This window comes from Furipterus horrens, unplaced genomic scaffold, assembly GCF_987537825.1.
Source record: "Furipterus horrens unplaced genomic scaffold, mFurHor1.1.pri manual_scaffold_10, whole genome shotgun sequence".
Lineage (NCBI taxonomy): Eukaryota > Metazoa > Chordata > Mammalia > Chiroptera > Furipteridae > Furipterus > Furipterus horrens.
Window position 1 is genome coordinate 98,210,723 of NW_028327180.1, and position 22,303 is coordinate 98,233,025.

At 56.5% G+C, this 22,303-nt stretch overlaps 1 protein-coding gene across 1 annotated transcript in view; it reads left to right on the forward strand.

Moving 5' to 3' along the window:
- The window catches only part of ERGIC1 (endoplasmic reticulum-golgi intermediate compartment 1), a 77,952-nt gene that overhangs the window by 53,751 nt on the left and 1,898 nt on the right, over window positions 1-22,303 (forward strand). Inside the window, exons 4-9 of the mRNA XM_090288586.1 lie at window positions 166-260; window positions 4,110-4,234; window positions 6,634-6,738; window positions 8,104-8,164; window positions 12,507-12,607; window positions 14,921-15,043. Of these exons, the coding sequence (XP_090144712.1) occupies window positions 166-260; window positions 4,110-4,234; window positions 6,634-6,738; window positions 8,104-8,164; window positions 12,507-12,607; window positions 14,921-15,043 (610 nt within the window). The remainder of the gene's footprint in view (window positions 1-165; window positions 261-4,109; window positions 4,235-6,633; window positions 6,739-8,103; window positions 8,165-12,506; window positions 12,608-14,920; window positions 15,044-22,303) is intronic.

Consider the following 22,303-nt stretch of genomic DNA (forward strand, 5'->3'; position numbering starts at 1 on the left):
CCAGCATTTGGCGACTGCCATCAATCTGGATGGCTGCAGGCTCCCCCAGGGGGAGTGAGTGCCGGTTACTGGTGCAGGAGTCGCCACGTGAGGTGGGCCCTGGCTGCCCCTGCAGCGGGGTGGGTGCCCCCTTCCCAGCAAAGGGCCCTGTGCTTGTCTCCCCAGCGTGAATGAGCTGTACGTCGATGACCCAGACAAGGACAGCGGCGGTAAAATCGACGTCAGCCTGAACATCAGCTTACCCAGTCTGCACTGTGAACGTGAGTATTCCCAGCAGCCCTCACTCCAGCAAGACCCCTCCTTTAGACAGCGAACTGCGCAGGCTGCCAGCAACAGGTGGCATGCGATTCTCCCCCCTCTTCTGGGGGAGAATATGAGCAAATGTGAACATACTCGGTGAGTTTCTGGAAGAAAAAATAAGCAACTGCTAGTGGGCGTTCCTACTGAAGGGGGCATGTTGCGGGGTGGTGGTGGGGGTGGGGGTGCGTAGTTCAAGTTCCTGAGAAGCAGAGTCAAGTCTCCGAAAATGTGTTTATTGAGGGAGGGCACTCAGGAGGATCCGCTAGGGGCCTGAGGGACACAGGAGGACGAGCAGAGATGGGGGGCGTGAGAATGACCACGGTTTGTCCCACCTGGTCGCAAAGGGCTGGGCTGTTATTATCCGCATCCTTGATGTCCTTGACTAGCGACTGCAGGGTGGTGGGTGGGGGATGGGTGGGGGTCTGTGACCGCCCCAGCAGCTCAAGGCAAGGAGACCACCGACCAACCAGGCGTGGTCAGCCACCCAGAGGAGGGTGCAGCTCCCAGCTCTAAGCAGCCGTGTGGACGCTTCCTTTCTTACTTCCAACTCAACTTGAGTTGTTGGTTTCATTTGGTTCAACCAAGAGAAGGAATTACAGTCCAGCACCCAGAGTCCCGCGATAGAGCGAAAAATCTGCGATAAATGATTAAATATAATATTTTTACAAATCCCAGGATACAGTGAGGCCGCGATAAGTGAACCGCGATATAGAGAGGGACGGCTGTATTTGTGTAAACAAAACTCATTGGAAGTCGGGCGTGTGGCATCAGATTCTGGCTCCTTTGGTCACTAACACTGTGTGACGCTGGTTAAGGTAACCTCTCTGAGCCTCGGTTTCCTCATCTGTAAAATGGGCTTAGTGCTTTCTGTTGCCTGGAGACGTTGAGAGGATGTGGTAAGCTGGTTCCTAGACTTGTGGGTGAGTGGCCTGGGTGTCCCCTCCAGGGCTGGGGTCCTAGCTGTTTCTCTGCCCCAGCCTGGCACGTAACCCTCATCCTTCCTGTTGAAGGCAGAATGTTGGGCGGGTCTGCAGGTAGAGGTAGGGAACCAGCCCTGTTACTACTTTTGGTGAGAATTACATCGCAATTTTGAATCCACAGTGGGCCTCGAGCCAGGGAATCTGTTGGAATAGGTCAGTTTTATTTTTATTTTATTCTTTTTCTCTTAGAAAAATAATTCATCTGGCAGCTTCTCGCTCAGCAGCTGGTCATGTCTCTGGAACAAGGAAATTCTGAGGCCTGAGGCCTGGGACCGGGGGGGCAGGAGAGGGAAGGGATGTGGTTCTAGGCTCTGTCCCAGCTCCAGGCAGCGGCCCAAAAGGGACCCGGTGACCTCAAACTGCGGCCGTGCCGGCCCACGGGGCCCTGCCGCTCTGCGGGGCCATGACCCAAACCCGGGTGGCTCCTGCTAGAGCCCTGTACCCTGACTTAAAAAAAAAAAAAAAAAGCTTCAAATTTATATTATAGAAAAAACTATGTGTGCTCACCATCGTACTTTTGGGAAATCCAGAGCAGCGGGGGGAGAAGAGATTGTCCATCCTTCGTCCCCTATGACAGCCGCGGTGGACATTCCAGGCCGTTCTGTCCCGTTGGCTTGCCCTTCCGTACATTTCTGCACGCGCTGACATCATGCTTTGTGTGCGACCTCACATCCTGCTTTTAAAACTGCTGGGCTTTTTGGTTGCACAACTAATACAGGAATACATTCTTTGTTATTTTTAAAAAGGATAACACATCCAAAATACAGAAATAGATAAAGAAAACACAAAAAGAAATACATGTTCCCCAGAGGGCCGTCCACCCAGGGGAAGCCTCTGCCAACAGTTGGGGACCCCTTCTGCCACTCCTGTGTCTTCTGTCTGTCTGTCTGTCTGCCTATCTGTCCACCAACAACCTTTTTTTCTTTTTCCATCATTGGGAAACAACTGTACAGGGCCTTTCTAGGGCTTCTTTTTTCAGCTGATATCTTGGGGTTGTTCTTATTTACTCATAAGATTAACGAAACAGTAACCCCAGCGGGCATTGATCCGGCTCTGAGCACGGGCCAGGCCCCATCCTGAATGCTTGGGCTGTGTGAGTGCATTAAGGCAAGAAGTGTTCTAGCAAAGCGGATAAAGGACGTGGGCCCTGGATCAGGACTCCATGGGTTCCAACCCAAGCGTCATCGTTTCTTAGCTGTGCAATCACAGGCAGGTTACTTAACCTCTCTGTGCCCTCACGTCTCTCCAAAAGAATGGGTCTGATAGCATTATCTTCCTCGCAGGAATGGTAGATGGTGCGTTCTTACACAAAAGGACTTAGAAGAGTGTTTGGTGCATAGTAAGGGCTCTCTTAATTTTTTTTTTGTCCTCAGAAACCCAGGATGGAGGAGGAAGCTGAGGCACAGAGAGGTTAGGGAACTTGCGTGAAGTGCAGCCCCACATGCTCAGCCGCGGCCCTGCCCGGAGCGGCCTCTCCCACGTGGGGATTTAGTTCATTCCTGTACCTGCTGCCCAGCCTTCCAGAGGGGCTTCCCTTGGCCAGGTCCCTGTTGACAGGCAATTGGGTTGCTTCCAGTGGTCACAGTTTCAGATAAGGTTGCTCTGAGCAGCCTTGTGCACACGTGTGGCCACATGTGCATCCAGAGGACAGGCTCCCCGGGACGGAACTGCTGACTCAGACAGGGACCCGCTTGCATTTCTTTTAAACCACACGTTACGACATCGACCTTCCCGCATACTGCAGACCCGTGAGCGTCCTTTTTAATGGCGGTGTCCCGTTCTCTTCTGTGGGCGGGCCCTCGCTCCCTTCCCGTCTCCAAGGAGGGAGCTGGAGTTGTTCCCTTTTAGGATTGGCTCACTTAAAAAGTTCCTTACAGCCGCTCTTTGTCTATATTGCAACTCCCTTCCTAGCGTTGCTTTCAGGGAAATTGCTGTGTTTCTGTAGTTTATGGGGACCTTGCTGTCACCACCTTGCCAGCTGGACCATCTCGGGACAAGCGGTTGGCATGCGCCTGCCCGTTTCCCACGTGGGGAAGCTGAGTCACAGAGGTGGTGGAGCCACACTGGAGTCAAGGACCAGGACCACCCCAGTTTCCTGCTCAGTGTACTGAGTGACCCAGAGAAGTGCCTGAGCTCCTGGGGGGGCGGGGCCTGGAAGAGGTGCGAATGATGAACGAATGAATGAACGAACAAGTGATGAATGAATTAAGACTGAATGAATGAGCCTGTTTAACCAGTGAGCCCAGATTCTGTCTGAGATACATGAAGTGTTGAAGCTTATCAAGCACCTGCCCCTTCCTGTGCATTGCATTCTATTCTAAGCGTTTTCTCCACGTTAACTTTGATCCTCATGGTTCTCCAAGGAAGGGTTTCATTGGTATCACCCCATTTCCTAAGAAAGACACCGAGGCCCAGGGAGGTGAAGTGCCTCAGCCAGGGTTGCACAGCTGGCAGGAGGCAGGCAGGGCCCGGGGTCAGACCGCCTCCTGACCTTGATGCCCTGCCGCCTGCAGCCTCGCATCGGGCATGGCCGCCCCTGCCCAGCGCAGTCCTTCTTCACCGGCCCCGCTAGCCGCTGCCCGCCACCTCTTCCTTCTCGTCCCTTCCAGCCGCGGGCAGTGGCAGGGGACCTGCGGGGCTGCCTCCCTCTTAGTCCACGGTCACTTGCTGCTCCTCCCCTGCCGCCTGACTTCCTCTCTGTGTCTCTGGGCCCCAGACTGGGAACTCTGGGGGGGCCTGGCCTGTCCATGGAGTGGACGGAGGAGGGGCCGGCCCGTCCCCAGCTCTCTCCGGGTGTCGGTGACCCCCCTTTCTCCTTCGCTGCCGCAGTGGTTGGGCTCGACATCCAGGATGAGATGGGCAGGCACGAAGTGGGGCACATCGATAACTCCATGAAGGTCCCGCTCAACAACGGGGCCGGCTGCCGCTTCGAGGGCCAGTTCAGCATCAACAAGGTACGGAGACCCCGTCTCCCCGACCCCCTCCTCAGGACCTGCTGGTGGCCAAGCCGTGTGCCCGCCGACCTCCCCGGGACGGCCCCCGGCAGGCTGAGGTCATTGCCCAGGTGTTTGGTGCTTCCCACTGAGAGTCTGCGTGGGGGTTCTGGGCTCCCTGGGGTGTGGAGCCCCTGCTCGCTGGGGCAGGCGGTGTGGGATGAGGAGACCGCACCACGGACAGCCCCGAGCCCTGCGTGCGAGTCCCAGCTCCGTCCCCTTTTTGCTAAGCAACACCCTTGACCCATCTTAGCCTCGGTTTTCACGTCTTTAGGTTGAGGATGGGATGATCATCTAAGGATGCTGCCCCTTCCCCTTCACAAAGTTTGAGTGAAGAATAAATGAGCTATTCCACATGCATGTATTCCAGAAATTTGAATCAAGCACCTTCCGGGTCTCCGCGTGGGTTATCAGCTCTGGGGCCAAGCCCCGGTGCTGGTGGGTCTTCCGATCCAGCGGAGGGAGACTGGCGCCCACACACTGAGGAGCATTACAGCCCGGCTTCCGCTCTTCCCCCTCCCCGCCCCGTCCCCCGGTCCCCCTCTTGACTGCTTTTTGCTGACATCTTGGTCACATGTGACATAACCAATGTGTTCATTCATGCCAGAGCACAATTCAGGCCTTCCTCGGACCCCCACCCTTGGCAAGCTAAGGGGTCCTGCCTTCGAGACGCTCTCAGTCAAGCGGTGGCCCGGATAAGAAAGCCGCTGCGGTGACGGGTGGGCGGGGTCTGCAGCTGGCCCCCCACCCCCTGACTTGCAGCATCAGGCTGACACTTGCCCTGCGGCCTCCTTCTCCATCCATCAGGAAGCTGGCCAGCAGCCAGCAGCCAGAGGTCACGTGTCTCATGCTGCCGTGGCAGCCCCCAGCACCCCAGACTCCTCGCTCCGTGACCCAGCGCCCCAGGAAGAGGGCGGGATGAGCCGGGTTTGGAGGCCTGGCTCTGTCTATATATTTTTAAAATCCGTCAGAGGCGCTGACGCAGGTTCCCAAGTCACAGGCTCTAAAAGCGTCGTCCTTTCTTCAGCCCAGTGTGTGCGGGTATGAGTCAGACACCTGTGATGGATTCCGAGTGGAGGGGGAGCGGGTCACTGAGTCACCGCTCAAGGGGTGGCAGTGGGTGGCAGATGCGCAGGAGCCAGCCGCCTCGGCTCACCTAACTGGGAGCGTGGGGCCAGGCCCCCAGCACGACTCTGAACTCTGCCCACGTCCACAGGAGGCCCCATGCCATTGCGTAGGAAACTGAAGGACACGTGTCAGACATGATCGATTCCCTGTTCCCAGCGGGGGTAGGCAGCGGGGACTTCAGTCCTGACTTCATCTCGTGAAGTTTTTATGATAGAGATGTATCTACGTGTTAGCTCCATGAGTAAAAACGAAGTTTGAAATATTTTGTAAATGCAGTAGCTTTTCCCCAGGCCCCGCCTGTGCACCTGCTGTTCCGTCTTCCAGGAGGGTCCTTCTCCCGGGTGACAAACATGTCCATCCTGCGAACCTGACCCAGGAACAGCGGCCATTGTCTTTGTACTCGTCACCTCATGAAATCCTCCCAGTAACCCTTTGTGGTTGTCACCCCGGTTTTGCCGATGGGGACACAGACACAGGCTAGCTCCTGACCATGCTCCCGGCCCCTCAGCTGGGAGGTGGGGGCAGGCTGGAGCCCACGTGTGGCCCTCAGCTGCTCCTCTGTCACAGGTGGTCGGGCCCCTGAGTGGGCTGTGCTGTCTCTCCTGGGGGATCACGTAAGCCGGCATTCCTGCTCAGCCCAGACCCAGCGGCTTGCCTCCTCCTCCCAGCCCCTGGGCCCAGGCCCCAGGCACCGTGCCGGCCACTCGGTGTGAGCTTGCTGAGGCCGGGCCGGGCCCTGCCTGCCAGGTTCCTCCCACGGCAGCCCAAAGCTCAGGCCCTGCGTACTCCCGAGAGAGGTCTACAGAGTTTGAAGCAGGCATGCTCGCAAAATAAGCTGCTAACCCATAAGCCGTACCCCTTCCTCTAATGGGCGACAGTGTTGGTTTGGAGCTCCAGGAAGCGCCGTTGGTCTGCAGGCCTAAGGTGGGCCCCCAACCCACGGTGGAGCCAACAGCCAGGAGTTGGTGGTGTCTTGTTCTGTGGAGTGGGACACTTCACAGACACGCTCTCCCTCCCAGCAGCCCTTGCAGCCCCGTTGGGTAGCTCCCGTCATTGCTGCAGTCCACAGACAAGGAAGCTGGGGCTCAGAGAGGGGCAGGGGCCCCGCCAAGGTCTCATGGCCTGACCAAGCTGGGGTCCAAATGTAGAGCTGTCTGACTCCAGGGAGAAGCCCTGCGCCCCACCCTCTGGGGAAGCCCCCCCCAACTCCTGAAACTCGCGTCTCTCCCCAGGTCCCAGGCAACTTCCATGTGTCTACACACAGTGCCACGGCCCAGCCTCAGAACCCGGACATGACCCATGTCATCCACAAGCTCTCCTTTGGGGACACACTACAGGTGAGCAGCCATACTGCAGATGGTGTAGCCAGGGATGGGCGCACAGAGGCTGTGTCACCCACCAGAGCTGTCCTTCCTGGGCACAGCGATGCCCTCCAAAGGGGTCACCCCCTTTGAGCCTCCGCTCCATCCCACACCTCCTCTGTTTGATTCCTTCTGAGCGGACAGCTGGGCTGGCTTTGGAACCTCAGCTGGAGAGCTGGGGCCTAGGGAAAGGGACTCGCTTTTCATGAGCAAGTACTAAGTGCTAGTGCTTTCTCTGTCAGTGCAGCCTTATGAGGTGGGAGGGAGCACCACGTTTTACAGAGGTGGAGCTGGGACCAGAGGAGCCACTTGTGCAGGGACCCCAGCAGGTCTGTCCCACTGCACAGCCCCGTCAGCGTTACCTCCCAGGCCTGCGCTATTCTGTAAGGTGGCATGGCGAATGAAGTATTCCGAGACCTCGTTTTCTGCCCGACGGGGCCCCTCCAGCAGGCCCAGCCCGACAGTTTCTTACTTGGGGCAGCAAACACAGAGGACCAGACACTGGCCAGCCCGTCCCTCCCAGCGGCAGGCAGGGGCGTGCTAACGGTCCTGGAGGTAGATTCCCTTGCAGCATCTGTGACGAAGGGATCCGAGGCTCTCAGGGGAAGCAGCTGCCCGGCCACAGCGCTGGGACTGGTAGCCTGGTCCTGACCCCAGGCCTTGCTCGGTGAGAATTCTGCTTCCTGGTTGAGGTTGCTGGAGGGCAGGGGCCCTCCACGCAGGTGCACACACACACGCACCTCCACTGTCAAGGTCACTTAGGTGCACTTGCAGCCAGAACTCAGACCCAGTCTTTGCCCCATGCCACATCCTCCTTACTCTAGGCACCTTCAGCCTGCACGGAAGCCTGTCCTCTGTCCCTTAGAAAACAGGGTTGTCGGTGGCCCCTTCTTTAATTCTCTCAAAAACACCCTTTGGGATGTGGGATGGGATTTATTTTTCCTGCTGAGGCAACTGATTCAGTAACTTGCTCAAGGTCACACAGCTTGTAAGAAACCAGGTGTGTCTGGCCCTGGATCTTCCTTTGTATGCCTTAGACAGTCATGGATCTAGGAATTTCTGCTCTGCACCATGCTCTGCCAGGCCCGAGTACCCAGGACACAGTGGCACGTAGTAGCTGCCTAAGATGGGAAGCAAGCTGCCGCCTGCTGTGTGCCAGGCCTGTGCTGTGTCTGTCTCTCGCTCACCACCACTTCTTTAGGAGGCAGACCCTGATGGATCCCCATTTTACATACGGATGAGGTCCCTAAACCAATTTGTACCAGGCTGTCCCCTCACAGCCGGGGACAGGTCTGAAGTTGGCGGCATCCTGAGGTCAGTCCCCTCACTGTGACTCCACAGGTCCAGAATGTCCATGGAGCTTTCAATGCTCTCGGGGGAGCCGACAGACTCACCTCCAACCGTAAGTGTCGTCCCTGGGAACAGCCAGTCGGGGAGGGGAGGGGAGGGAAAGGTAGGGGGCACTCCCAGGCTTCCTCCCCACTGCTAGCCTGGGGGGAAGCTGGAACTCTGTCTTTCAGAGAAAGGAAGCAAAGGGGCTTGGCCCTGGGGAGTGCAGCCGCCCTAGGCACTACCCCGTGAGCACCAGCTCTGTTCTCATGGTCACTGTTACAATTCTTAGTCCTCAGAGCCAATCAGCTGAGGTTCCGCAGGGAGCAGTGGCAGAGCCAGCGTTCATCCTGGGTCACGTGGCCCGTGAGACCAGGTCTGGCTACCTGGGCCGCCTCCCCCACCCCACCCTCTCTTCCTGTGCAGACCCATTCCTCCCACAAAGGCCCCCACTGCCCTCTCCGCCCCTCAGCTCCCCGGCCCCTCGGCCCAGGTGAAAGAGAGTACCGTGTCTCTGCACACAGGCAGGAAAGCACGCACACACTCGGGCCTGTCTGCCCGCTGGGTCCTGCAGGACGGGTCACCGGTCTCCTTATCTTCTCTAATTTCCTCACCTGAGCTCACCTTCCTTCTCATGCATAAGGCTGCTCTTTTATTTATTTATTTTTTAACATTTTATTTATTTATAGAGGGAGGGGAAAGGAGGGGGAAAGAAAGAGAGAGAAACATCAGTGTGTGGTTGCCTCTCACACGCCCCCAACTGGCGACCTGGCCCGCAGCCTAGGCCTGTGCCCTGACTGGGAACCGAACCAGCGACCCTTTGGATTGCAGGCTGACGCTCAGTCCACTGAGCCACACCAGCCAGGGCAGGCTTTTCTTATCGTTTCTTAAAAGTACCTGCTGCTCTCCAATCATCAGAAATCCAAGTAAGAGAAAACATCTCCCCATGCCCCGCCCCACCCCCAGGAAACCCTGCTTTTCATTCTCTGTGTCCCTGTGAGTTCGTGTCCATGAGCAGAAGTCATTTTTTCAAAGCGAGGACAGCAGTGTACCTCCTTATTTTTGTACCCGGCCTCGTTACATAACCACAGAGTTGTCCAGATTTTTCCGGTGGTGATGGAGGCACGGCTGCCCACCAAGCGGCTCTGCCAGGCTGAGTTTGTTTGCACCGTGACAGCGATGTCACTGACACGCGCGGTATGTGGTTTACATTATTCCCCTGTGGCCTCCCAGCGGTCCGCGCCCATTCGTGCTGCCTCCACAGCGTCCGAGTACGCTGAAGTACCTCCTGTGTTCGTGCAAATGTCACGGATGGTGGGGAGTCGTCGCAGGTCTGTGTCAGGGCAGCGTGTGGTCCCAAGGTGGCTGTCCCCACGTGCCTGCAGTTAGCACGCACCCTCAGCTGGCCGAGGTCGGGAAACCGGTCAAGCTCAAGGCCCCGGGGTGTGAGCCGGCAGGAGGTATGGGCAGAGAGCCGCGCCTGCTCGGGGGCTAAGACGAGAGCCATCTCAGGCCGTCTTTGTGGCAAGAAAAATGCATTAGGTCAGGCGGCAGGCTGCCAGCCGCAGGACTGGCTTTCGTTTCCTCGGCTCTCAACCTCCGTCCGGGTGCTGGGCCTTCGCCTCTGAGGGGCCCTCTGCGCTCCCGTCTTCCCATGGGGGCTGCTGCTTGTCATTCCGCACTCGGCATAAACACCACCACTCAGCGGCCCTCCCTGACTGCCACCTTCTCTGTAGGAAACCCCACTGCTGCTAAGGAACAGATTTGTTGATTTTCTTAGCCTAGGCCACTCTCTTTGAAGATACTGACTGCTGGTTGTTGACATTTGAGCTGTGAGGACGGCCTTGGGGTGGTGGGTATTATTTTAAGGAGTTCTGATCTCTTAAGGAGACATCACTAAAATATTTGTGGATGAATGGATGTGATGTTTGGGACTAGCTTCAAAATAAAGTGGGGGAGGAGGAGTGGTGGGGTAGAGTTGAAGCAAAGTTGGCCATTGTTGTTAACTGTGACTCCCGGAAACGGGCTCATGGGAGTTGGTTCCGTGATCCGTTTCTTCTTCTGTGTCTGAGCTTTTCCATAGTGAGATGTGTGAAGAGCAGGAGGGAGCGGGAAAGGCACATGGGCCTGCGTGGGTCGCAATGGAGCCACCAGCCCCTGGGACGGGTCTGCTGACAAGGACTCCATGTGGGTGCGTGAGGTGCAGGGTCTCTGGTGGACGTTTGGCAAATTGTATCAAAGGCCCCCAAAATGTTCATTGTGTGTGAGTCATCCATTCTGCTCATGAGAGAGGAAGCTAAGGAAATAATTAATAAGAGTGTCCAGTGATTTAGGAGAAAACGATGTCTGTTAGGTCATTGTTTATAAGAGTGAACTTGAGAAACAACGCCCGCGTCTCGCCACGGCGGCCTGGGTGAGTGCGTCGCACGCGGCCATGCCACAGGATGCGTGCCGTCACGGACCGCAGCGCGTCAGAAGCTCACTGGCATGCAGGCAGCATGCGTTTACTGGGCACCGATGACGTGCCAGGCACCGTGCTGGGGGGTCCGGCAGCGCAAATAACCAGCACCCCTATGGAGCCGGCGCTCTGCGGTCTGTGATGTTGTTTTTAGAAAAAGCTGCAGTATGATCCGGTTTTAGGAGAACGTAAACGTGTGTAAATACAAGTCTGGCAGTTTATACATCAGAGTGCAAATCCACGGTTTCCTGGGGATGGTGGATCTGTGAGCGATTCTTACTGCTTTTACTTATGATCATTTTTTGGTGCAAATTTTAGCAGAACTATTTTAAATTTATTTGTAGTGTGTTGGGGTTACATTGGTCGATAACATTATATAAGTTGCAGGGATGTACCTTTGTCATACAACTTCTGCCCTCTTTGTCCTTCTTCCCCGGTAACCTCCATACTGTGTAATAGAACTATTACAGATGTGGTCCTCATGCCTCCAAGTTTTTAACCAGGGTGATAACAGACTCTTGGAGCTCTGTAGCTCAGGTGTGGTCTTGGGCTTCTGGTTTAAAATGCAGATGGATTCTGAGTCCCACCCCAGGCACACGGAGCAGGAATCTTCAGGGGTGAAGCCGAGGTGTCCGCCTTTCCTGGGTGACTCTAGTGTTTTTATTATCTGAGGACCACTTTGGGGTTGAGCAGAGGGGTCTTAGGTCTTCATGGGCTCAGCCCCGAGGCTGCAGGGCTCTTCCCGGGTTCTGAAAGGAGTCAGGTCAGCAGACAGTTCAGGAATCTCTATCCCTTCCTTCCCGAGCTCGGCGTTAGCAGGAAGGGACCACAAACACCAGCTGTATCCCCAACCTCTTACAAAAGCTGAGGGCAGGCAGGGCTCGGGACTGACTCAGCCAGGACACCAGGATTAGAGCCCACAGGCCTACATTTCTGATTTGTTATTTTAGCCCCCGGGCCCCTGACCCAGCTTCTCTTGGCATCCCAGAAGGCCCGAGGGAATTCATACCTTTCCCGAGCAATATTTGGCAGCTTGGGGCCAGAGTTCTATCAGCCTAGTGTTTGATTCCGGTTACCTCATGCTTATCAGAAGCTGATTCATCTGCTCTCCCATTCATGCCTCTGCCCAGTCATCCCTCGTTCATTCAATAAGCATTGGCCGCTGTCCGCTCTGTACCAGGCTCCATGCAGGGTTCTGGGGACACGGGGAGGCGTCAGGCTGGGTCCCTGCCCTCTGTGGCCTCCCCATCCCGCGGGGGTGGGGGTGAGAGTTATACCGGGTACATGACGGGCCAGGGCGAGGGAGAACGGATCTGTTAATTGAACGTAGGGAAAGAAATGAATCAACTGTTCATAGATGCAGGTTTTTCTGGTTTGTGGGTTCTTTTTAAAACCTACACCCAGTTTGTTTTTCAAGTAACAATATTCCAACAGGACCAGAGGGTGCACAATAAAATGGGATCTTTATCACATCCTGCTTTCCTCCCCAGAGGCAAAAGCTGCTAATAGTTCTTTGGGCATATTTCCAGAAAATTCTTTTATGTATTTTTGCACACAGAGGGTGTGAGCCTTCCCTGTTCCCAATGCACAGAAATGTGTTATTCACCTTGTTATATAACTGGGTTCTTTTGACGTCACAGTTCCTCTTGGAAAATGCCTCTCCCAGCACCCCCCTTTCAACGCCTGCCCTACTAATGGACGTCGCGCCGTGTCCAGAAATGTAGTCTTAAATACAGGCGTAAAGATCCTGACAGGTGGGGTCTTTCAGTTCCTGGTGTCAAAGGGAGAAAATGAAGAGGGGTCCTTAGGGGAGGAAAATGTGGAGCCTGGGGCCCAACCTCACCCCCCAACCACCAGCCAAGCCGAGCAGGTTCAAGGTCAAAATGACATAGAGCCGCTGCCAGCCAGGCAGTGCCCGTCCCGCCCTCTGCTTCATTCTGCTGTGTCCTTCCCGCAGCCCTCGCCTCCCACGACTACATCTTGAAGATCGTGCCCACGGTTTACGAAGACAAGAGCGGCAAGCAGCGGTACTCTTACCAGTACACGGTGGCCAACAAGGTACCGGGGCTGCGGCCGGGCCGCGCGGCGTGCAACGGTGCCCTCTGCTGGCCGCGAGCAGCGGCGACAAGGGTCTGGGCGGGCTGTGAGAGAGAGCGGGCAGGTGGGTGGGGGGGGCTCCCCGACAGGTCCACGAGGGCAACACATGGCTCCATAGCCCTGCCTCTGGCCCAGGTCCTTCAGACTAGGGACCCTGTTGGGTCCGCACAAGACTGATGCTCTGGCTTTCAGGGCACCAGCACTTTATCCAATGGAGGGGCCATTGGTTAACGGGAAGGTCCCGGGACCCCAGCACTCAAAGTCCTGGAGAAGCAGGCAGGCCTCAGTGGGAACCGGAGCATGGTCAGGGCCAGCGGAATGGGGGGACCAGCAGTTCGTGGTTTCGAGCTGAGAGCCTCAGGCTTCCCTGGAGAGGACCCTGTGAATGCTCCCACCCCAGTAGACCCCTTTACCATCAAGACGCCTCCTTTTCTTCTGTTCTAGGGCTGCCCAAGCCCCTTCTGAGTGATACAGTGTTTAGCTCAATAATAATAATAGTAAGAGTCGTCGCTGTCATTTATTGGGCACCTTTAATGGGTTGGACATTTTGCTAAGCTCTCCCCCTCCCATTTTTTTCCATCATGACAGCTGTGACATCGGGACTCTTACTGTTCCCATTTTACATATTTGACCCCCGGGACATGGAAAGGTGATCACTGAGCTACCAAATGGCCCAGTGGGGATTAGAACCAGGTTCTCCCCGGGTTCCAGAGCCCGGCCTCCTGGTCACATCACGACTCAGTCTGAACAAGGGGCAAGAGTCTGCCGGGCTGCGCGTTCCTCCCTCTGCTCTGATCTGCCCATGCTGACGGAACTCTCCCAGGGGAAGCCTGTTTCTTTGAGTCTCTTGTTCCTTGGAGGGCGTGTCACTGTCACCCCCAGTGCTGACAGCATCTAACACTTGGGAGAACGTGGATGCAGTCTGAGCAGAAAGAGCATGAGCTGTGGAGGAGACTGCCAGTTCCGACCCGGCTCCGTCACTTAGTCACATAACCCCTCGGTGCCTCAGTTTACTCATTTGCAAAATGATGTCCTCCTTATAAGATTGCTGTTGAATGAGAGGCATTGCCTTTAAAACCAGGCATTGGATTAGGCTTTGGATACGTGCTGCTATTTTTTTGTTATTTTTACTCTGTCCCTCAGCCCTAGGGCTGTGACCCAGACAGTCACCCGGCCCCATCAGCTCTCCATAGAGAAAGCTGATCTTGTTCTGCCCAGGGCTTCTTCCCCTGAGGCTTTGGCAAGGCTCATCAGCCAGAACAGCTTGCTCAGCTCTCTCTGTGGCCTTGGCCCCAGCCTGCCCCGAGAGTGAGTGGCACCCATTGGGACAGTGAACAGTGAGGGCAGGTCTTGGGCTTAGCCCCGGGAGAAGCCTGGGATCAGGCCCAGCACTTGGGGTTGGGGGCGCCCCTGCGGTTTGGCTTGGTCTCCTCTGCATGCGGGTAGCACAGAGGTTTCGGCATCCCGAAGCACCCAGACCGGAGAGGACGCACAGTTATTCGGCCCCTGAGCACCCTTCTGGGCCCGGCCGGGGGCCTTCCCGGTAGGGCTTGCTATGGGCTGAGCCCTCTGGCCTTCCGTTCTGGGTGCTCCTTCTTCAAAGAACCTCCCTCCCTGCCAGGCCTGCAACTCATCTCTTAGTCGCACGCATTCCTCAGGGTGTCCGGGGGGTATACAGTGTCCCCTCCTCGCCAAGCCTTCCAGATGCCCCCCGGGGGACTCGCTTGTTGTTCACGGCCCCCTCAGCACCCCATGTCCCTCTGTCCCCGCATGTGCAGTGTCACCGTATGACATATACTGTTTTGTCTGCCTCCTCCGGACTGTGACCCCCTCCGGGGGTGGGGCGGGGCTCACCTCCTGGGGGTCCCCAGCAGTGATCACGGTGCCAGGCACCGGCAAACAGGAGCAGTGCTCAGGAAGCTTGGTGAATAAGTGAATGGCTGTTGCACACCCAGGAGTGACTCCCACTGAGCCCAGACCACACTTGTCCTTTTCCATCTCTGCTTCCGGAATCAAAATACGCAGTTGCCAGGCAGCCAGAAGGGTCAAGATGCCCCCTGCAGTGCTGCCTGTCCACATGCTGAGGGCAAAGCCTCTGGAGAAAGGGTGTGAGAGGAGGGGCTGGCGGGGGCTGGCTCCCAGGGGAGACAAGGAGGCAAGCCCGTTCACGTGGGTGGCAGGGGGATCCCCTGGATTCCCACCCCCACCTGCTGTGAGGTGTGGTTTGTGGGTCTGAGTCTCGTGTTCGCACCCCTCGCCCTTCCCGCACCACAGGAGTACGTCGCCTACAGCCACACCGGCCGCATCATCCCTGCCATCTGGTTCCGGTACGACCTCAGCCCCATCACGGTCAAGTACACAGAGAGACGGCAGCCCCTGTACAGGTTCATCACCACGGTGAGTGGGAGGGGTACCTGCTGTGGGCTTCTTCCCTGGGCGCCCCCACTGGTTCTGGAAGAAACAGGACACAGCCCTTGGGGCTTGGGGCTCAGGCTGTGCGCGGGGGGCTTTGATGCCCGGGACGTCCAGAAACGTCATCAGAATAGCGTCAGTATCCATGGCGTCTCATCAAGAAAATACTTCCCAGAGGGGAATGCCACCAAAGTCATCTCTTAAGCAGATCTGTGTATGGCGCGATTCGCTGTTTGTGGTTTTCTCCAGTTTTTCAGGTTTGTGGAAATTATTCCTAGCAGGGTTTCTCCTTTTCTGTGTGAATCTTACAGGGAAGACTTACCTCCTTTTTTCCCCTGTGTCTGTTTTCCAACCAGAGCTGCCGATGTTGTCAGGTTTTTTCTTTCTTTCCTTCCTGCCCGTTCTCTTTTTTTTTTTTCTTTGCCACTGTCTCCTCCAAGTCCAGTCTTCTGCAGGGCTGCTTCAAGCTGATGTCATTTTTCTTTGATACTCACGATTTCTGTCGAGTATACTGTTTCCTGGCCTCCCATTCAAAATGTCCTTGGGGTCAGAAGAGCAGGGTTACAGTGCCCCACTTCAGCTGAGATGCCCAGAGGTGTTTGGTACCAGAGTCAGCTGAGGTGAAGAGATGGGGGACGGCCCCCATATCACAGATGGGGAAACCGAGGCCTCTTTATTTTTAGAGAGAGGGGAAGAGTGAGAGAAACATTAATGTGTGACTGCCTCTCACACGCCCCCAACGGGGGACCTGGCCCACAACCCAGGCATGTGCCTTGACTGGGAATCGAACCAGCAACCCTTTGGATTGTAGGCTGGCGCTTAATCCACTGAACCACACCAGCCAGGGCCTCCTTATACTTTTAATATAATTCAGGATCAGGGGTTCAGTCCTGGCACTTTCACTTCTGGCTCTGACTAGATTTGTGCCAGTCAGGACTCTCCTCCGGAAGAGACAGACCCCACATCGAGCTGCTTGGAGGAGGGTAGGCCTCAGGTACAGCTCGATCCAGGCATCAATATTGTCTCTGGTAGGTCTTGCTTCCACCTGCATTCCTCTGCAGTGGCTTCATTTTCAAAAATAATTTACCAACAGGAAATGCCTCTTTCTCAGTAATTCCACCCCGAGTCCCGGGTAGGAGAGTGCTGTCATTGGCCTGGCTCCAGTCCCATGCCACCCTTGTGACCTGGAAAATGAACGAGTGCTCCAGGTGGCCGGCCCCGACTCAGAGCCCGAGGACAGAATCCACAAGAGAAGAGTCAGGGGCCAGTTCGCGGGAGAGGGAGGAGCGGGTGCCAAGAGGCAGAAAGGTCAGGTGTCCACAGCCAGGCCTTCATCTCCCAGTCCACAAAATAGGAGTAGCAATCAAGACTCTCCCTCCAGTGGGTCTCGGCTCTGACTCTTAGCCCGGTACTCCAACCGTGTGCCCAGAATTAGAAACTAAGGTACAAGTAGGTGCCTCTGTGAGGGGTGGCCTTGACAGTCCTATGCCCACAGCTTGCAGTAGGGCTGGGAGCATCTTCATGCCTCACAGTGCCAGGCAGTTGAGGCTCTGAGGGCTGAAACCCTTGGGAAGAGGCTGAGAAATGAAGGGACTTCATTTATTCATTTAGCATTTGCTAGAATTTTCCACATGCCTGGCCCTTGCTAGGCCACAGGAAAGATAAATTAGACATCATCTGTCCTCAGGCTGCTCCCTGGCTGGCAGGGACATGGGCAAGCACACAGGGAGATGCAGTCCCTTCCAGCGTGGGCGCCGCTGGAGCTGGGCACCAGGCATGGTGGGGACACAGAGGCAGGCACAGTCCCCTCTGTTTGGAAAGTTCTCAGAAGGAAACCCTGAGGTGGGTCTGGAAGGACAAGGAGATGTTTTCTAGGCTGAGTGAAGGGGAGAGAGTCGAAGCAAAGGAAGTAGCATGTCATGGGAAAGCCAGGTAGCCTACTTCGATGGGGTTGGACTTCTGAGAGCCGGGTGTCCCAAGAAGGCACAGGGCAGGAGCCTGTCCTTCATCACCCAGAGGCCGACCGCCACCACGACTCCGGCCACGAGCCCCTCCACCACCTCCGCCTCAGTGTGAATTGTGCTGCAGGGAGCCTCTGGACAGTGTTAGCCTGCTGGGTTTTCTGAGGGCCCCGTGACACCATCTTGGTTTCCATGGCAACTAGGGTGAGCCTTGAGCCAGCTGGCTGTGCCTGGCAGATGGCGTCATTGTGCAGCTTCAGTGGCCCTTGTCACGGGACAGCAGATGTGAGGATGACGTACGCAGGCAGACACATAACACAAAGACCCCCAGCAGCCCGGGAAGGGCAGGGTGGGGCCGGTCTGGAAGTGCGGGCGCCTGCTATGACTTCTTTCTCTTTTTAAAATCAAAACACTTGCGTGCAAAGCCCTGGTCCCTAAATGGGGGCCTCTGCAAATAGCTCCTCAGAGAGGCTGTTGAAGAGGGGGCTTAGGCCAGGATGTCGTCATGTGGTGGCTGCAGAGGCAGCTGTGGGCGGACTGGAATGAGGAGTGGGCACAGCTGGTGGGGGGTGGCTGTGGGTGTGGAGGGGAGCGGCGGCTGGGGCCGTCCCGAGGCCGTTCTAAGTATCCAGTACCTGCTTGTTCAGAGCCGCTCCTGCAGGGTCTCGTCCTGAGCCTGGGCAGAGGGGCGTTTCTTCTCGCGGAAGGCTCCACCGGGCTGCTCAGCCCTCCGCTTTGTGCTGTTCCGGAAAATTCCTCTACTAAGGGAGGAAACAGATGGTGTTTTTAACAAGTGGTCCCCTTCACGGTGTCCCCTCCCACACATGCAGTTGTCCCCTGCCACTTGCTGCAGCCCCTTTTTGAGATTCCTGCTGAGTGGCTGGCAGTGGCAGATCGGATGGCTCGGTGTCACACTGCCTTCCTTGTGTGCTTTATTCTGTTGGGGCAGGCGGGCGGGGCAGCCAGAAGCCACCAAATACCAAAATGGGCCAGTACGGCTATGACCATTTTTGACCACCGAAAAGTACTGGCTGGTACTGGCACGCTCCCGATGGGCAGCAGGAGAGGCTGAATTAGACATGATCCCTGCCCACAAGGTGCTTCTTGCCAGCGAAATAATCCCGCGAACTTGAGATTGCACCTCGCTCGCAGTTGCCAGGCCTGATTCAGCTCTGTGTCCCTGGCATGTAGCTAGCACAGGGCCCGGCTAGCACATTGGTGCTCAGAAATATACAAGGGCTAGCTGCTTGAAGAAGTGATGGTATAGCTCTGCTTACTGCACGTCATTGTATAGTTATTCCCTTTAACCCCTCACCCCCCGGGACCCTGCAAGGTAGATGATGTTATTCCTATTCTGTATATGAGTTCATTGAGGCCCAGAGAGGTAAAGAAACCCATCCAAGATCACACAGCCAGTGAACGGCAAGGCTGGAATTGACCCTAAAGCCCACCCTTCCTCTTTCAAAACAGTGGCTCTCAAGGATGTTCCAGCAAGAGTCCCCAGAAGCCATGGGGTTGTTGGTAGGACCCCAGGACCCTTCAATACAGTGACTTCCATTCTGGGAACTAGAGGAAAAAACGTCATAGCAGGAAACAAGATGATATTGTGAGCACGTGGGATAAAGTCATAGTCACACATGTGCAAACCATAGAAAAGTAAGCTGTTCAGGCTTTGGTTTGCAAGTTTGCTTGCCTTTCTCTGATTACCTTTCGCTCATCTGTTTGGGCACCTGAAGGAATCCACTGCAGACAAAAGGCAGCCGGTGTCTGGTGGGGGGAGGTGGCCCAAAGAATTGAGAGGACACAAACCTGAGAAGGTTTTACCTGGTAAGATTGTGTGCGTCGGGGAAAGAGCGGCTTTGTGGCTGGGCTGGCGCAGACGCCGTGTTCTGAGCCTCCGTTCCGGCACTCAGATTTAGTGTCTCTCTGCTCGGGACCGTGAGCTCCCAGAGGGCGGGGCTGGGTCCTGTCACCTCCGGTCTCCAGGTCTGTGACAGTGCAGGCTGGTGATAAATAAACAGGTGTCAAACAATGAACAGTGTCCACACCGGTCCCCCCAGGACAGTTTCCGTTATCTGCGGAACAGAACAAACCCAAACAAGCAGCTCAGTTATTCAGTTAGTCTGGGGGGGGGAGAAAAACCTGCAAAAAAGCCAGTTCCGATCCTTCCGGACGTCTGAGCAGACCTAGGCCTTCCAGAAGGCTGCGTACCGGGGACAGATTGCTCCAGCTGGGTCTGAAGCAGATGCCTCGGTTGGACCGGAAGCCTTGCGAAGGCAGACTCTCACGCGCATGGGGAAGACTGGGACGGGGAGGGCTCCCCTGGCTCACCCTGCACTCACTTTCACAGCCATGCTCACTTCACACACTTCGCTGAGGGGGACCCCTTCCTTCGGGACATTTGATAACAGAATTGAGAAAACGAAATGCAAAGAAGCCATCTGTACAGAAAGGTGGAGACCGAGGGCAGCCTGCAGGGTGGTCTAACTGGAAGAAGCAGGCCCTTGGCAGCCAGCCTCCCAGGCCTGGATTCTTGTCACCCTCCATGGCAGCTGTGTGACCTTGGACAAGTCAGCCCCTCTCTAAGTCTTTTTCCCCATCTGTGGAATGGGGGTCCCCCATTTCCCCAAGCACTTGCAAGGACTGCACGAGAAGGCAGAGGAAAGTGCCGTTAGAGGCCTGGCACATAGTAGGTGCGCAACCAGGGTGGGGGTTTTTTTCTGAGGGGGAGGCAGGTGTTTTTCAGCTGTGGCCATGATAACAATGGCAGGGAGAGGACTCCTGCGCCCCCCGCCCCCAGACCCCTGCACTAGAGGGTGGATATGGGTCGTCCGGCAGGTGTGACACCTCTGGGCGGGGACCTCCACACCCGCTGCCCCACCCCCACCTTGCCAGGGCCCAGTCATCGCTCCCGGAGACAGCCCCCACCTCCGCCGGGCTCCGTGCTCTCATCCTCGGCTCCAGCCTGTCTGCCGCCGCCCGCTCCGTGGCCCGCAGATCCATTATTCATTTCCTAACACTGTGCTTTTCCACAGCAGCGCTGGCTGCCCGGGGAAGGGCAAGGGGATGGGGATGACCGGCTCCCGGGGCTTAGGACAGCGGGCAGCTGGACAGAGGTCGTCTCGTCCCCGTGGTGGGCCCCATTTTACAGATGAGAGGAGCCAAGGCTCTCCCACTGCTTTTCCCGGCCAGAGTCACAGAGCCGGGATCCAGCCCTAGGGATGTGTGCTCGGGGGCCTGTCGTGTCCCCTGCCCCCTGTGGCGTGTCTGTCATGCTTGTGCATTGCACGCTCCGGGGAAGGGCCGGTGCTGGTGGGACGGCGGAGGGACCCAGCTCTCCCACCAGCGCCGCTGGAACGGATCCTTTCCATAGCAGAAGGAATTAAGAGCCGGACTGAGCACGTAAGGGAAGCATGCGCACACACACCCCTTCCTTTCGAGGTAGACAAGCTGACTTCATTCCAGCCGAGGTAGGAGGTCGGGAAGCTGGCAGACCGCAGCGGGGCGGGCCCTGCGGAAGAACAAAGGGGCATTATTGGTGACTTCTGCCCAACTCAAAGTGCCCTGCCTGTCCCAGACGCGCTGGGGCCTGGATATCCTATCTTCGTTTTGGAGTCTAGAGCTGGAGCTGCTGCCCAGAGGAGGGTTGCCTGTGCTGGCTGCGGTGGCCCTTTCTGGCTCAGCGGCCCTATTTACTTCATTCCTCCCCTCCCCCGCCCCCCTCCCCCCCCCCCAGGTTGTCCCACTGTCCCTGGCCGGGAGGTACAAAGTATGGCAGCAGTGAGGGACCGAGGGAACAGGCATTCAAGAGTGGCAGGGACACTCATTTAATCCCACAGCCACCCTGACTGGTGAGGATTAGCCTTCTCAGTTGTAAAAGTAGGGAAACTGAGGCACGGGGAGCTAGGGTGACGCAAGGGCTCGCAGTGGGAGGGGCCCCCACCATCCAGAGGCTCCTCCACAGCCCCTCCTCCTGGCTGACACCCTGGGAGTGAGTCCCCTTGGCATGGAGTCCTGCTCCGTTTCTGAGCAGGTCATCCCTTCGTTCATTCGTTTGTACATTTACTCTCAGACTGAATCAGCCCTGTACCTACTCCATAAACCTGTACCGAGTGCCTGCTGTGGCAAGAGGGCCGAGGTGGGCCAAGGAGGCAGAACTACCTGTGCCCCGGGCGCTCGGCTGCTAGCCAGTGTCCGTCACAGGCACTTCTCGGCACTTACCTGACCGTGGGCCACCACCTCCCTGGACGAGTCCAGATGTGTTAATCTCCTGGTGCTGGGGTTTCTGCGACCACCCCTGAGTCAGCATCCAGGGGCCCCCATGGCTTGAGAGAACCCTCCCCACAAGCCCACTCGTGGCCAGTCACGCACTGCCTGTTGAATTGAGCGCGTTGGGGCCCAAACAGCCTATAGACAAAATGAGAAGAGCCGTGGCAGATCAGGCTATTAGATTTCTTTCAACTTTTGAGTCCCCCCACCCCCCAAAAAAGGTGTCAGTTTCCTGTCCTCAGCTGCCTGGTGACCAGCACCTTCCACACATGTGGGGTACCGGGGGACATGCTGTTCAGCGGGGTGATCCCAGTGGGTTGGCACAGGGCTCACTGCAGGGCCTCCTCAGTTCCCCCACCCGTGTTTCCTTGTGGACCCCAGTGCACATGTCACCTCCGGCTCCGGGCTGGCGCCGTCACAGGAGCCTTCAGCCTGTGTGCCCCGTGTGTGTGAATCACAGGCGCGCTCGGGCTCCAAGGTGTATAGATGAATATAGATGTGTGTGTGTGTGGTTATTTTTTATTTTTTTATTATTTGCTCCATTGCACTCAAGTCACATTTTCCTATCCTCGGATCCAAGCTCTAAAAGCATTTTGTGGTATAAAATCTCCCATCATCTGATCCGCTCTACCGAAATAAACCAGCTCCCCTGCCGTCACCCTCTGAGGCTGGCAGGGCGAGGCCGTGCCCACTGAAAGCACTTCATCATAATCCCCCCAGCGCCCCCAGCCTCTTCACTCCCCGGGGGGCCGCTACGGTTTCGTGGGCTGTTATTACTGGAATGCCACAGCTGCTCCACTTACAGCCCATCCATACAGACCCGCTCTGTCTGGCCTGGGCCTCACAGGCCCTGCTGAGCTCATCTCGTAGAAATACCATTTTAAAAATAAATGCCGGTTCGATTCGCACTTCCCTCGCCTCCGCCGTGTCTCCTGGCCTCCTGCACTTGGCACCAGAGGCTCCATTAAGGCGCTGCTCTCTCCCAGAGTCCTCTCCCAGGCGCCCAGTGTCGTGG